At 42.3% G+C, this 14,928-nt stretch overlaps 1 protein-coding gene across 1 annotated transcript in view; it reads right to left on the bottom strand.

Annotated features, from left to right (window-relative positions):
- The window catches only part of SUGT1 (SGT1 homolog, MIS12 kinetochore complex assembly cochaperone), a 28,599-nt gene extending 16,996 nt beyond the window's left edge, over positions 1 to 11,603 (bottom strand). The window contains exons 1-6 of the mRNA XM_074158618.1: positions 11,511 to 11,603; positions 11,379 to 11,424; positions 7,155 to 7,245; positions 6,380 to 6,449; positions 5,963 to 6,033; positions 412 to 465 (exon numbers count right to left, since the gene is read on the bottom strand). Coding sequence (XP_074014719.1) covers positions 412 to 465; positions 5,963 to 6,033; positions 6,380 to 6,449; positions 7,155 to 7,245; positions 11,379 to 11,424; positions 11,511 to 11,539 — 361 coding nt within the window. The 5' untranslated portion in view covers positions 11,540 to 11,603. The remainder of the gene's footprint in view (positions 1 to 411; positions 466 to 5,962; positions 6,034 to 6,379; positions 6,450 to 7,154; positions 7,246 to 11,378; positions 11,425 to 11,510) is intronic.
- Between the last annotated feature and the right edge of the window lie 3,325 nt (positions 11,604 to 14,928).

A 14,928-nucleotide genomic window follows, 5' to 3' on the forward strand; every position in this document is an offset into this window, starting at 1 on the left:
TTTCCAACTCCCTTTCCAACTTTACATTCTGCCAGATTTAAAAACTGATTTTGATGCTGGTTTTTGGTAGCAAGTTGATACATGCTTTCACAGTTAAAATGAGCTAGCAGTTGTATATGAAAGCGAGTTAAAATTAATTATGATTGTCTGAACTTTAAATAGGTACTCCTCTGTAATAGCTAATTATTACATTAAAAACCCAATATTTGTGTTCCTTTAGATCCGAGGCATAGAAGTGTTTAGGATGTATACTCTGAGAGGAACAAAAGATAGGAAAAAGTAACTTTTTTTTTTTTAAACAAAAATTTCTTTTGTTCTAAGTAAGAGAGAAGCTGTAAATCTTTGAAAAACATGATGCAGCTTCAAAGCACAGGGCATATCAAATCCCTTACCAAGTGTGTTTTTTCTTACCGTTTAGTGTTTCTTCACATCTTTTAATCCAAATAGTAAAGGTATCATCTACATCTAGAAGACATCAAACACAGTAACATTAAAACTCTTCAAGCACTATATGTATTGTATAAAGAACAATTCCTCACAACTGCCAGCTGGAGAAAATTCATCACAAACTCGCATCAATTTACTAAAAAACCAGTATTATTTCCTAGTATCTTCTTGTAACCTCTGTCATTCTAGTTAAACCTTAAGTATTTTTATACAACTCTACTATTTAACTCTGTTACCTTTAATTAACCTCAAATTAATTTGTAGGACACTCAATTTTGTTTGAACTGACCCAAATACGATATTGCTTTCCAGCCTGCTCAACCTCTATATAACTGTTTGGAAAGCAAGAAGTACAGTTTTACACATTTTTCTATTATTCTTAAAATTATTTTTTCAACCGCTCAGCCACATGCTTCCTCTCTAGAGAAATAAGAGAAGAAACAGTCTGTTCTTAGGACAAAGCTGCACAAGTTTTCACAAACACTGAGTATTTTCTCCTGCTGGTTTTACACAAACTTTACAAAAACATCTGAAGTTTCAGGGATGTTAGGAATACATCGGTGCCCGTTCCACTCTGAATCAAAATTACAGAAAAGTTCAGTAAGACCTTAATATTCTAGGAAACAAGCTCATCAGGTAGAAATGAATTCACTGGAAAATAGCTGAAAAGGTAGTGGTGTAAGGACACAGTAATCATCTTATTTCAACAACATTCCCAGAAAAATCTTTCACGGTCAGGAAAATAAAAAGCGGCAATGTTACTGACCATCTACTAGGAATAGCTAAGCTTTTGATCTTTTTACAGTAGAGAGAATTCACACTGAGGGAGTTCATGCAGTCAATTATCCAGCAGAGGGCTTGAAGAGGCTCAAAAGAAAGAAGGGTTCCCAGCAAACATGCATGTAAGTGTGACTCCACTGCAGTTATGCAAAGTATTCATCCCAATCCCTTCAAACATAAAACGTACATCAATTTTAAGGTGTGCCTTAGGTCTTAAAATTGCTATCCCACTCCTCAAGCCACTTCTTCTTCCTTTTCTTCTGCCATCCCCACCAGTAATCTTAAAAGTTACCTATGTTTTAAGCTACATAACATTTACGTAACCTCTCAGTTGCTGCTAGGAAAAGATAAAAATTCAAATAATATTGCTTTTTTGACATCACAATACAATCAGTCAATGACTGCAGCAATCCTAGCAAATCCTGGAAAGAAGATTCCTATTTTCAGATGGAGTTAACCAAAGTAAACTGCCAAAGGGCTCTGTTGGGGTATCCAAGGGCTGTCTTCAATTACCTAATGTACACTTAAGGTATTCAAGATGACTGACGGCTGACTGTCCTCAGAAGTAAATCAGGAAAGGAAGTGAGGCAAAGGACCCAAGATGCTGCAAAGTAAGTTCTGATCAGATAAGGAAAATTCTTTACTAAAAGAGTGGTCAAACCCGGAGCAGCTTGCCCAAAGAGGCTGTAGAATCTTCAGCCTTGGAGATGCTTGGAAATCAACAGTAGAAGGACCTGAGTAAACACATGCAAGTTCAAAGTTAATACTGCCTTTGGCCAGGGCATGGAATTAGATGAGCTCCAGAACTTCCCCGCAACATAAGTTAATCTATAGTTTTAAAACTTAGCACCCAGACCATAAAAAGACTTCCAAGTTTTGCAGCTGGGAATGAAGTTTATTAATCAAAAGGGAAATTAAATAAAGTAGGTTCAGGAGTCTAAGCAAAGAGAATGTGAGTCAAGACTCCACTGATCCAGCCTCTGACTTTCAGCAGCAGGTGAAGAATTCTCTTTTCAACTATGGCCTATGCAACAAACTTTAGAAGAAAGGTCTGGTGTTATCTGCCCTATTTTCCTACAAGATCCCCCTCACCAGCCACTGCCTCTTTCCCTGCATCTCAGCACATTTTATAATTTGAGGCAAAGGAATATTTATTTATTTATTGTGCTCTATAATTGCTTTATCCTCCCAAAGAACTTACCAACAATTTCTATTAATAAATATTGAAATTTCTATTGAGGTTTTTTTCAGAAAACCTAACTGGGTCTTCACTTACCAATCATCTACTAACTCTTAGAATACAAGAGAAGTATCTACTAAGATGCTTCTTTAAAAGAATGACACATTCCACCTTGACTAACGTCATTAGGTAGTCATAGCAAAAAAACCAAGAAAGTTTGAGTGTAATTGTCCTAAATCCACATAACATACTGAAAAGTAACAGATCACACTGCTTTTTCAATCTAAGGTAAATTAACGAACGCCAAAAATCCACGTGTCTAGTCTCACGGTTGAGTGAAACAAATCTTGCTTCCTAATGTTATTTTATAAATTTAAAGAAACATTGCACATTCAACAATTCATCACGTCAAGCCCTATTTAGGTATCACTGTAGGTGGGTAATGGGAAGCTTGCTGTAGTACCCTGGCCCTGTCAGTCCTATCAGTAACGAGCACAAGCAGGAAGCTCATCATTGTTAGCATTCCAGATTAAGATTTGAAACACACCTTACATCAGCAATGAACAGAAAAACATACCGGTGTACTTCTGCCCCCTCCTAGCAAGGCAAAGAAACCAGCCTTGCCAGCAAAGAATTCCCCACAGCGGCAATTCTCTCCAAGGCAGGAACAGCTAAAGCCTTCTCTCTTCATCACCTGCTTGGCCGTATGTGGCAAGTTTTCCCTCTGCGCTTTGTTCATTTTGCACTAGCTGCACTTAACTGGAAGTTAATTGTTCTGCCAAAATGCTTATGCTCACAATTGTTTTCACCTGGGATCCATCAAACATTCCACAGAAATGCAAAGGCAAATTCTGTTACTGACATAAACTTGCCAGCAGATTAGGTAATGTATGGAAGAGAATCGACTAAAAAAAAAAAAAAAAAAAATCTGTATTTTTAAAAAGGCCTTCAGGAGACTCCTCATCTCACAGCAGGTCACAGAATTTTGTAATGAGATATGGGAAGCACAGCAGAAGCCATCTTCAGATGAGAGAGTAATCAGGAAGGACTGGGAAGCTTCAAAAACACTTAACTGGGTAAGCAGCAAAACAACAGCAAATTAAATTCAAACAGGTAGAAGTCAAGCAATTCAACACAGGAAAAGGTTGTGCTGCATCTCAGGGATTCCGAGTTAGCTAAGAGGGTCCTTGTATTCACTGACTTATCTAGAGATATCTGCAGCTCTGTGTGCTGTTGCACCCTACAACATAAGTAGGACGAGAGGTTAAATAGAATGAAGAAACAGTGATGCTCTGCTTGACATTTTTTGTATAATGTGTATTTATTTTGAACAACTTCAACTGACAAACTAGAAAGGTGACAAAACTTGATGCACATGAAAAGCCTCAAATCGACAGTGGTTGCTTCGGGTGGGGCAAGAATATGAAAAAAAAAAATACAGATTAATCATTAAATTCAGGAGTGGCGAGTTTGGAGATGTATGAAAAGTAACCTATCAAGTAAGGAAAGATACAGAAGCCTGAAAGGAATCACTTCCTTTCACATGAAGATACTAAGTAGAGAACTTGGCTAGACTGCAAAGACACACTTGTCTGTTTACTGCACAAACTACAGGAGACTATCTAGTTATCCACCCGGAAAATAAGGAGGTGACTGGTGACAGCCAACAGGGCCTTACTGACGGCAAATCGTGCCTAACAAATTTGGTGGCCTTCTATGACAGCATTACAGCATTGGTGGATAATGGAAGAGCAACTGACATCATCTACCTGGACTTGTGCAAAGTATTTGACACTGTCCCACACAACATCCTTGTCTCTAAACTGCAGAGACAGACCACCCAGTCGATAAGGACTTGGCTGGATGGCTGCACTCAAAGAGTTGCAGTCAATGGCTCAAAGTCCAAGTGGAGACCACTCACAAGTGACTTTCCTCAGGGGTTGGTACTGGGACTGGCACCGTTTAATATATTTGTTGGCAACACAGACAGTGGGATTGAGCGTACCCTCAGCAAGTCTACCAACGACACCAAGCTGTGTGGCACAGCTGACAAGACGGAGGGAAGGGATGCCAGCCAGAGGGACCTGGACAGGCTTGAGAGATGGGCCCGTGCAAACCTCATGAAGTTGAACAAAGCCAAGTGCAAGCTCCTGCATGTGGGTTGGAGAAATCCCAAGAACAAATACAGGCTGGGCAGAGAATGAATTTAGAGCAGCCCTGAGGATAAGGACTTGGGGGTGTTCGTTGATGAGAAGCTCAACATGAGCCAGCGATGTGCGCTTGCAGCCCAGAAAGCCAACTGCATCCTGGGCTGCATCAAAAGAATAGTGGCCAGCATGTCCAGGGAGGTGATTCTGCCCCTCTACTCTGCTGTGGTGTGAGTACTGCGTCCACCTCTGAGGCCCCCAACATAAGGAGGACATGGACCTGCTGGAGCAGTCCAGAGGAGGGCCATGAAGATGATCAGAGGGCTGGAGTACCTCTCCTATGAGGACAGGCTGAGGGAGTTGGGGTTGTTCAGCCTGGAGAAGAGAAGGCTCCAGGAAGACCTTATAGCAGCCTTCCTGTTCCTAAGGGGGGCCTACAGGAGAGATGGGGAGGGACTCTTGATCAGGGAATGCAGCGATAGGATGAGGGCTGATGATTTTAAACTGAAAGAGGGGAGATTTAGATGAGACATCAGGAAGAAATTCTTTACTGTGAGAGCGATGAGACACTGCAACAGGCTGCCCAGAGAGGCTGTGGATGCCCCGTCCCTGGAAGCATTCAAGACCAGGCTGGATGGGGCTTTGAGTAACCTGGTCTTGCGGGAGGTGTCCCTGCTCACAGCAAGGGAGTTGGAACTAGATGATCTGTAAGGTCCAACCTAAACCATTCTATGATTCCATGATCTTGCAAATGCTTTGCTGTATGCTTCCCTGTATCTTCTACCAAAGACTTTTGTATTGATCTACTTCTTTCCTGCTTCCAGAAAAAAATTTTTTTTTTTGAAGATTTTGAAAAAAGCTCTAATTCTCCACAAACTAAAACATGCTCGAGTCCAACTGAGAGGCCAACACTTTAAGAAGAGAGAGAGATAATAACTATGCTTCTGTAGTTAAGTGATACTTAATGTGAGGTAAAAATCCATTTTATAATTTTGAACACCCACCAAGGTGCACGTCCTTCTGAAGGCCGGTCTATCAAACGGTTTAGCAACTAAGAAAGTCCAGCTAGATAGAAGGAACCTTTTCGTTCAGAAGTTTTGTACTTGACATTGCCACTGTTTATTTGTGACCTCCAGGAAGCAGGGAAACAGCTCTCATTTTATAAAGAAAAAAAAAATTCATATACCACTTGCTAATAACTTTGATACACATTTTTAGGCAGTTTTACTCTTTAATGCAGTGATTGCAAAAACCTTCCCAAAAGCTAGACGTTTCAAATCAGGCACCTAATTCATTAGCCATCAAAAGAAAAGAAAGCCTTGATTTTTACTTTCAGCTAAGATGTTAGAAAAAGGTTTTTTCTCATTAGCAATGGAGGACTGTGCACACAAGAAACTTTAATACTTACTGTCCAACCTCTGTCCCTCTCTGAAAGACTCTAAAGCAGATGCGTAGTTCTTGATATGATATTCACCTAACCTGACATGAACAAAGGAAAACACAAGAAACAGTAATTACTTTTCAATCTAATCGGCATTCTGAAGATCACAAAGTCCTTAGTTTACACACTATATTGGTTAAAATTACACATGTAAGAATTTAAATTGCTGAAGAGGTACGTTTTTGAAAAGGCCAGGATGTTAAGATAATCACCTCAAACTAAATCACTTCTCACAACCACAGCATTATTATGGATGGGTTGCAAGCAGTATGGCACTAAATTTATTCATTCATGGCATTGCAAAAAGCTGGTATAGAGCCATAATCCAAATACCAGTATTACAGATCATCAAATATTCCCAAAGCACAACATTATGATACATACCCTTTTCTAAGGAGAGCTACAGCATTACTGGGGTTGAGTTGTAGGGACTTCTTTGCATCTGCAACTGCATCTGTTGGAAGTCAGTTTAAAGGTGAGGAACATAATAATATGTTATAAAAAGCAGCAAACCATGAGTCTTTTAGTAATCAAAATTTCGTAAGGTGTACTGTCAGCTTCCTTAGGTTGCACACATCACTCTGAATTAAATCTAGCCACAACTGCTACGGATGAACCCTTCATTCAGCTACAGAGCTAGCTCTATGTATGATGAAGCATGACTTAGTTAAATCATCTACTTAGTTCTGAAGTGTGAACCTGTTTGTTTGGTTTTTGCTGGAAAGGAAAAATAGATCAAATCTTAAGTTATTCAGTTAATCTTCTTCCCAGGCATTATGCAGTTATTACATTCCTACCATGACAGGATTCAGTCTCTATCCAAAACATAAGGATGGAAGATGCTTACAACACAAAACTTAAAATCTGCCTAAGAACTCTGCTTAAAAAAACAAACAAAAAAAAGGTTGCCAAGATAATGCTAGGCTAAAATCAAACGGAAAGCTAGGATTGCAGAGAATCCAATTCATTGCAATTTTGCAGAAACAGGACAATCAAAGAAAACTGTAAAATTATGCCCTAACTGTAGAATCAGCATATTAAGTTACAAATAACACTTTCTGTTATTACTATATTTGGCTGCAGATTGAAGATATCTTCTGTAAAGAATGTGTCATAATACACTTGTAAAAGGATTCTCAGTGTTGTCTGAAGATGTTACCAGCATATTTCTGTAGAAGGATATGAGCATAAGCTCGTTGACAGTAACATTCGGCATCATCTGGATTCTTCTCCAAAGCTGTTGTCAGTTCCTGTAAAGACACACAGAAAAACATGAAATGGCACCTCAGAAGTCCCCACAAAAATACAGTGCCAAACTCTGACAATTAAGAGACATTTGAGAAGAAAATATCCTAACTGGAATGACTGTTTACCTGTTGCTCAGTTCTCATCCACAAAGCTTAAACATCAGATCTTGAAGTACAAAGAATCTGCCAATTCTATCAAATACAAGGAGCCTGTCTCTTACTGAGAAGGAAACAGGACTTTAAAATGCCTTAAACATGAAGTTTAAGGCACAGGTGATCCTCCATAATCCAAAGACCTTCCTACAATTCTCAGCATTTTTGTACAGAGGTCTGCTGGATTTGAGAAAGCACCACAGTATTGGGAACCTGGAAATAAACATGCAGTATGTCAAAACACTTATGTGGGGATGACGTGCTCGAAGTATTGTAACATATCATGAAATACCACATTACACGATATTACTGAGCATAGGAAATCGTTCCGATTTATGCCCCGCACAAAAGCAGGAGAACAAGAGACTTATGCAGCACAGGGCTCACAGGAGATATCATTGCACGATGGAAATAAGCATAAAGTAGTCCCTTGGTAAGGGAATCACTGGGTACCCAGATTGAAATAATAATATATGCTCGCTGTGAGAAAAGTTTGCAACTTTTGCACAACAAAATAAAATCACAATGACTCAATGCACACACCTGGAAAGAGCATCTGCAATACTCCCCTTATTAGTGAGAGAAGTTCTTCTATTCACTAGAAGACAGTAGGTCTTCCAAAGCCACTTCAGTACATGGCTAAGTACAGTAACTCTGTTTTGCTAAGTTGACTAGACTCCTACTCAGAATTTAGCAAGCATGAGGGTGGCTAAGATATAGGCTTCAAACCTGCATGAGTATTAGCACAGTACATCTGCCAGAACCCTGTACCACCAATCCAGAGAAAAAGAGCAGAAGGGCCTGCCTTAGCTTTAATTCAGATCAGTACCTTGTTCTGTTTCACAGCTGTCACGTAAAACACACCAACTAGGAGTTAAGTAGACACAACAGCTTTTTTTAAGCAGTAGCATGAGTTTTTACCAGCTTAAGATACAAATAGGTATAGCATACGCTTCTAAAACCTTAGGGGGTCTCTAAAGAAAGTGGCAAGTAGCAGACAGCTGTAACAAGCAGCACTTGACCAAACTATACAGGTGCCCCCTTAAGATTTAAAGCCATGCAAAAGCAGTCATTACAGAAATATTCATGGCTATAGGTGTGCCATATGGGATGGACACGAGGTAACACATATATTAAAATAGGTGCATATTACGCAGAGAGGTGAAGCACAGCTTTTGATTCTCAAAACCATGCGGGGTTTGACTCTGACACTGAACATTACAGGCACTTCACAAGCAGAGTCACTTCTGTGACAGGTCACCTCTCACTCCAAACATTAGTTCCTAAGATTCACGCTGATGACAGAATTACCGATTAGAATCAGCACACAACATATGAATGGATTATTCTGCAGAGCTAGCCCTCACCCCAGGAAAGCAAAAAAAACCCAAAAAACCAAACATCCCAAACCCTAGCATCTTGAACAGCGTGAAACTCATCTCTTCATTGGCTTTTTGTCAGTAAGTTGTCACATCACACTCAGGCACACACACACAAAGTTACTCCCATAACACAGCTATTTGAGAAGACAGCCAAGTAATACTTGACTAGCACCAGGAACTCCAGATTATGGACATCAGCAACAGTTGCTTAGAACAAACTTAGACCTAGTCCTCACAAACACTCAAATATGTGCTTTCTACATATTTTTACTCTTAAGGCCCGTTAACCATGCAACCAACTTGCGGATCTGTTTCTAAATACACTGGGACCCCTCCTGTCTCTCCACGTTCATGATAAAAGTTTGTGTGAATTACAGGTGCTTTCAGTCTCTTGAATCACTCATGCCTGAATTTAAGAGAGTCACAGAATGGTTTAGGTTGGAAGGGACTTTAAAGATCATCTACTTCCAAACCCCCCTACCATGGGCAGGGACACCCCCCACTAGAGCAGGTTGCTCAAAACCCCATCCAGCCTGGCCTTGAACACCACCAGGGATGGGGCATCCACAGCTAGTGGATGGTTAGTAGACACTAACCTGTCTAGTGTCTCACCACCCTTGTTTCTCATTTGGCGAAACACCTCACCAAAACAAAGTCAATGAATGTTTGTTTTAACATACAGTTTTGATTGTCTCCTAAATCATCACCACTAGCATTGGAGAACATTTTATAAATGAAAGGCAAATAGAAAACAACCTTATTCCACACAGTAAACTATTTTTTCAAGTTAAAATGGCCAAAAAAAGTCATCAAAGAGTTCACAGTTTTATCATTCAGACTGTATTTAAAGATGGATGATGACCTTTGCAGTTGTATCAGATCCAGGTGCAGAAAGCTGAAGCATGTTCTCCAGGACTTGAACGACTCAAATGTCCCGAGGACACAGCGCAGAAATGCCATGCCATGCCATGCTTCATGTGTGGAAGCATTACACAGCACCATTTATAGGGTAACATGTCCCCGATTAGAAATATTAAGTACGTGAGCTAAAAGACCACACCTAAAGTCGTGCAAATATTGTGTACTACCTACAGATCCAAGCTTCTAAGTCAGCAAAACACTACATTGCTCTATGGGACTGAGCAGTTCAAATATTATCAAGCACAATCTGCCAACTCAATTCAGTAGTTTTAAAAACGGCTACACAAGTGACACCAATATTACTGTATCAGACATTAAATAATGCTCACAGAATGTGTCACATATTGTTTTGAAGCGCTGAACGTACAAAGAACTGAAATACAAATTAGAAAAGCAAAGCAACTATGTTAATACCGAAAAAAACCTAAACGCACATTCTGATAAAATTCTTTAATACTTCCAAAGACGTTCTGGTGTAGGAGTTTTTTTGTTGGTGTTTGGGGTTTTTTTTTCCCCACTACAGGAAATTCACCTTTTTTTTTTTTTAAAGATCTTAAATTAGTTTTACTATGCCAAATATATTTGGTTATTCTAAATTCCTTTTACATGTCACTTATCTCCTGAAAAACTTTTACAAGCTACAAACCCCGAAGAACTATAAGATTCAGCTTCACCATTTTCTTTGTGGAAAGATAACTCAGCATCATCTTATGTTTCTGCCACCTACTCTATTCAAGCAGAACTAACCATTTACACCCTCTCCTGTTGCAAGTATGTTAAACGGAAATGCTTATCCACCCTCCGGGTTCTGTCTTCTTGTTAACCCTCGGGTTTAATTAAAAACAACCTTTGAAAGCATATAAATACACATTAATGGATAAAATCATAGAATCGTAGAACAGGCTGGAAGGGACCCCAAAAGATCACCTCACCCAACCTTTCGTGGGAAAGGCCCAGATGAGGTTATCTAGCACCCTGTCCAGTCGCGTCCTGAAAACCTCCAGTGATGGGGACTCCACCACGTCCTTGGGGAGGTTGTTCCAGTGAATGATCGTTAACACTGTAAAAAATTTATTTCTTACGCCGTGGTGAAATGAAGATCAGTTCTGGTTCCCACAAAATATAGAAAGAGGGAAAACAAAAAAAAAAAAAAAAAAAAACCCAAACCAAAAAAAAGATCAGGACAGAATAAAAACTAATAAAAATTGAATACATTTCTCCAATAAGGTTGGAGCTTTTTTTAATCACAAACGGTAATTGACTTAGTTGATTGAACTACCATTTACATATATAAGAGAGAAAGTTTAGGGTGGGGTTTTTTGTCTTTTGGGGTTTTTTTTTCGTTTTTGCAAGGCAGGTAGCACAAGTATTTTGACAGAACTGTGCCGAACTCCTCGGTAGCCAGACCTCACGCCAGAGGAGCTTCCAGGGGAAACTCTGCCAGCGCCCCCCCCCCCCCCCGCCGGTTCGCCTCAGCCCATTCCCTCGCCCCCACCACCGGCACCGCACCCCAAAAGCCCCAGGCTTCCTCCGGCGCCCCCCGGCTCCCTCAGGCACTCCCCTCCGGCACTCCCCGGGCTCGGTAAGCCGGCAAACTTCACACAGCCGCGGGGCAAGGCCCACCGCCCCCGATCCCCCGCCGGCCCGGCCCGGCCCGGCCCAGCCCACTCCGGCCCTCACCTCCACCGCTGCCGCCGGGTCGCGGTCGACGTCGCCGTCCGAGAACCTGCCGAGGAAACACAGCGGCGTGAGAGGGCGAGGCGGGGGCGGGCGGAAGGGGCGCGGGGTGGGGAGGCCAAGACGGGAGCTCACCGCGGAGGAGCTGCTCCCGCCGCCGCCATGCCGGCCCCCCCCCCACCCCCGGGAAACTTCTGGAGCCGCCGAGGCACCCGCGCACGGAACCCGAAGGCCGCAGCCGCCGCAAGGCCCGACGGGATGCGGCCCCGCAAGCTCCTCCCGCGCCTCCCCGGGCGAGGCGGGGCCCGGCCGCGGCTACCGGGGCAAGCGCGCCGCTTCCGCCGCCTCCTCCTCTAGCTGTAGAGCTGGAGGAGCTGCCGTGGCAGAGAGGCTCCCGAAGCGTTTTCCGCCCGCCTCTTCCGCCTTCCCGGCGGTGCTGAGGGAGATGACGGCGGCCGCTTCAGTGCTGAAGCTTGCCCCGGATGGCGGGCAGAGCTTGCCAAACGGGGTCTACGCGGGCAGCGGGGAAGCCGCACAGCCGCCATTTGGGGTGGGAGCCTGAGGGGAAGGGGGGGTTCATGACCATAGGGGCGGGCCGCCCGGGAGGCGCCGGGTTTGCCTGAAGCGCCGACGCCGCTTCTCGCCTCAGCCTGACGGGTGGCGGCCGCCGCCGCCGCGGTCACCGCGCCTCAGCGAGCACCGCCGGCCGCCTGGCACCTCCGTCCCGGCCGGGCCCGGCGCTGAGGCGGCGCTGGCAGCTTGAGACCTACCTGCCTCCCTCCTCCTCCCCGGGCTGCCTTCCGTGAAATGCCTCAGACGAAAAAAAAAGCCTTTTTTTCTCCTTAACAGCCTCACATGCCTGCAGAAAAGAACGGCGGCCTCTTTTTCTTTTTTTTTTTATCTTTCTGAGTCAGCAGCGGCTGGGATTTGAGATGGCAGGTTGTGTTTGGCCGCTGCCAGAGGCACAAAGGCAGCTGCAAGCAGGGAGGAGTTGCCCTCGCTCCACATTATGCTTGCTTCCAGCTTCTCCCATCCTTGGTCGTACGAAGGACAAGAAGTCTTTTTAGAGCACAAGTCTTAACGAGGAGAGGCTGAGGGAACTGGGGTTGTTTAGTCTGGAGAGAAGGAGGCTGAGGGGAGACCTTATCGCTCTCTACAACTACCTGAAGGGAGGGTGTAGAGAGGTGGGGGTCAGTCTCTTTTTCCCAAGTAACAGGCAATAGGACAAGAAGAAGCAGCCTCAAGTTGTGCCAGAGGAGGTTTGGATTCGATATTAGGAAAAAATTCTGCAACAAAAGGGTTATCACTAAGTAGTGGAACAGGTTGCCCAGGGAAGGGGTGTAATCATCATCCCTGGAGGTGTTTAAAAGACGGGTAGACACAGTGTTTATTGACGTGGTGTAGTGATGGGTTTTGTAAGTGTTAGGTTGATGGTTGGACTTGATGATCTGAAAGGTCTCTTCCAACCGAGACTATTCTACGATTCTAAGGAGAGCTAGAAGTACGGATACACCCGGCTGGTAGAGTGGAGCCTAACGGACATGGGAAGGGAGTGATTTTCATTTACTGTTGGTTACACAACGGAGTCTGCCGTGGGAGACACTGCTGTCTGCTGGAGATTTTCGCTGCTTCTCCAACTGACATACACTAAGGCAACAAATCATTTTTCCTTTGTAACAGTTGCATCTATGGCAAGAGGTTTTGTTGGCAAAGTTGTAACCTTAAGGAGCGATTTTTATTTTCATGTTTCCAGTAAATCGGCAGAACAACATCCCTGCTTTTCAAAATGTCTATCAAGTGTTATCACATCAGGTTTCCTAGTATTATGAAATACTTGTACTACAGGAAAAAGTCCCTATTTTAGTCTGATTAAAAAAACCCTACCCTCCCTTTTCCAGTGCTTTCTTCGATCTGAAATAGCCCTCAGGATGAGAACTGTATCAGATAAGCACCCTGTACGCTTATCCACATTCCTAGCAGTATTGCAAGCCCTCCCCGGCTGCTGGGAGCGCTGCCAGAGAAACAACCACCGGTCAAGCTGGCAGCTTCATTATGGATATGGCCGGCATTCCTGAAAATCGGGCGAGGCGTGTGGGATTTGCAGGTGGAAGCCTGATTGTATGGGAGTTGGAGGGAAGAAACAGTGAATTAAACAGGGCGGTTTCAATTGCCAAGAAACAGGGCGGCTGTGACGGAGAACTGCTCGTTCCATACAGTTTGTAGAGTTCTGTTTGACCAGACCAAACTATCTCTGCCACAGTTCTGCTCACATTAGTTTTTCTAGTACTCATATGCTTATCTTTAAATTTAAACTTTACAAACCGATCAATAAAACTCCTACATGAATTCAGTCATAGAAAGTCATATTTCCTCTAATTTTACATTCCAGTAATCTTACCAGGCATTCTATTTATTTTTAATTCACTTTCTGTTGAAACATTGCAATATGCGAGGTTTTGAAGCCCTAGGCGTTTGGGCCGACAGTTGTGTTACAGCAGCTACAAAGCAACGAATGGCACCCCAGAATTGCACTCAAAAGCTTTGGGTTGTCTGTAACGTATTGGGAAGTGACGGAAAAGGAGAAGTTTATTGGATTTCCTTCCTCCTAAAGCCATTCTTGGATTTAGCTGAACTTTCATTTGAGCTATAAAACCGTATTTCAAATGATACCCACAGTACGTTGGGTGCGTTTGGGTCTGTTCAGAAGTGATTCACGAATTGCTCGTGCCCCACCACAGACCCACACTGATTAATGACGTTGTCCTATTTCTCAGTGTGTTTTGGTTATCTATGATGATCGTCAAAATGATCATATATTATAACAATTATATATTGTAATAAATGATTATATATTATAATAATATAAAACCAATTCAGCGTAAATACAGAAAAAATGTTTTTCCACTTGATTTATTTTCATAATAAACCAATTAAAAATACAAAAGACAAGGACCCAAGGTTCAGAGGGCTCCATCATTTAAAAATTTGTCTTTAAATACAAATTCACTCTGTAATATGAATACATATAACATTAGACCTCTAAACATAATGATCTTATTTGCATCTATCAAAAATTTGTATGGAAACAAATTAGCTGAAAAAAACTTCCTTGTGACATTGAATGTACATTATTTACAATCAAAAAAAGAACTCTTAGCAGTATTAATCTCCAAATATCTGCATAAATTTATATTTCATTTCCCTCCCCCCGTACAAAATAATCTGAAGTAGAAAGCAAGATTGTTAAGCTTCATAGTCGCAAAATGGCATGAAACGCTTGCACCTGTAGTGATGCTGTTAGCTTCTGTAATTAAATATATCTGATGTTTTCATATAAAATACAGACATGGCATTGTCCATTACTGGAATAAATGTTTCTTGTACTCTCAATAGGAGTGTATATTCCATTTTGCACACACAAAGAGCTTGTGCTGCAAAAAAAAAAATGCAAGAGGATACCTGGTTATCAAAGCCTAAAACTGGTGTAATTCACCAGTATGAAACAGATACTGGATCATAAAAATTCCTACACACGGAATGAAAACCTCCCACT

Source organism: Numenius arquata, chromosome 1 (genome assembly GCF_964106895.1).
Source record: "Numenius arquata chromosome 1, bNumArq3.hap1.1, whole genome shotgun sequence".
NCBI classification, from domain to species: domain Eukaryota; kingdom Metazoa; phylum Chordata; class Aves; order Charadriiformes; family Scolopacidae; genus Numenius; species Numenius arquata.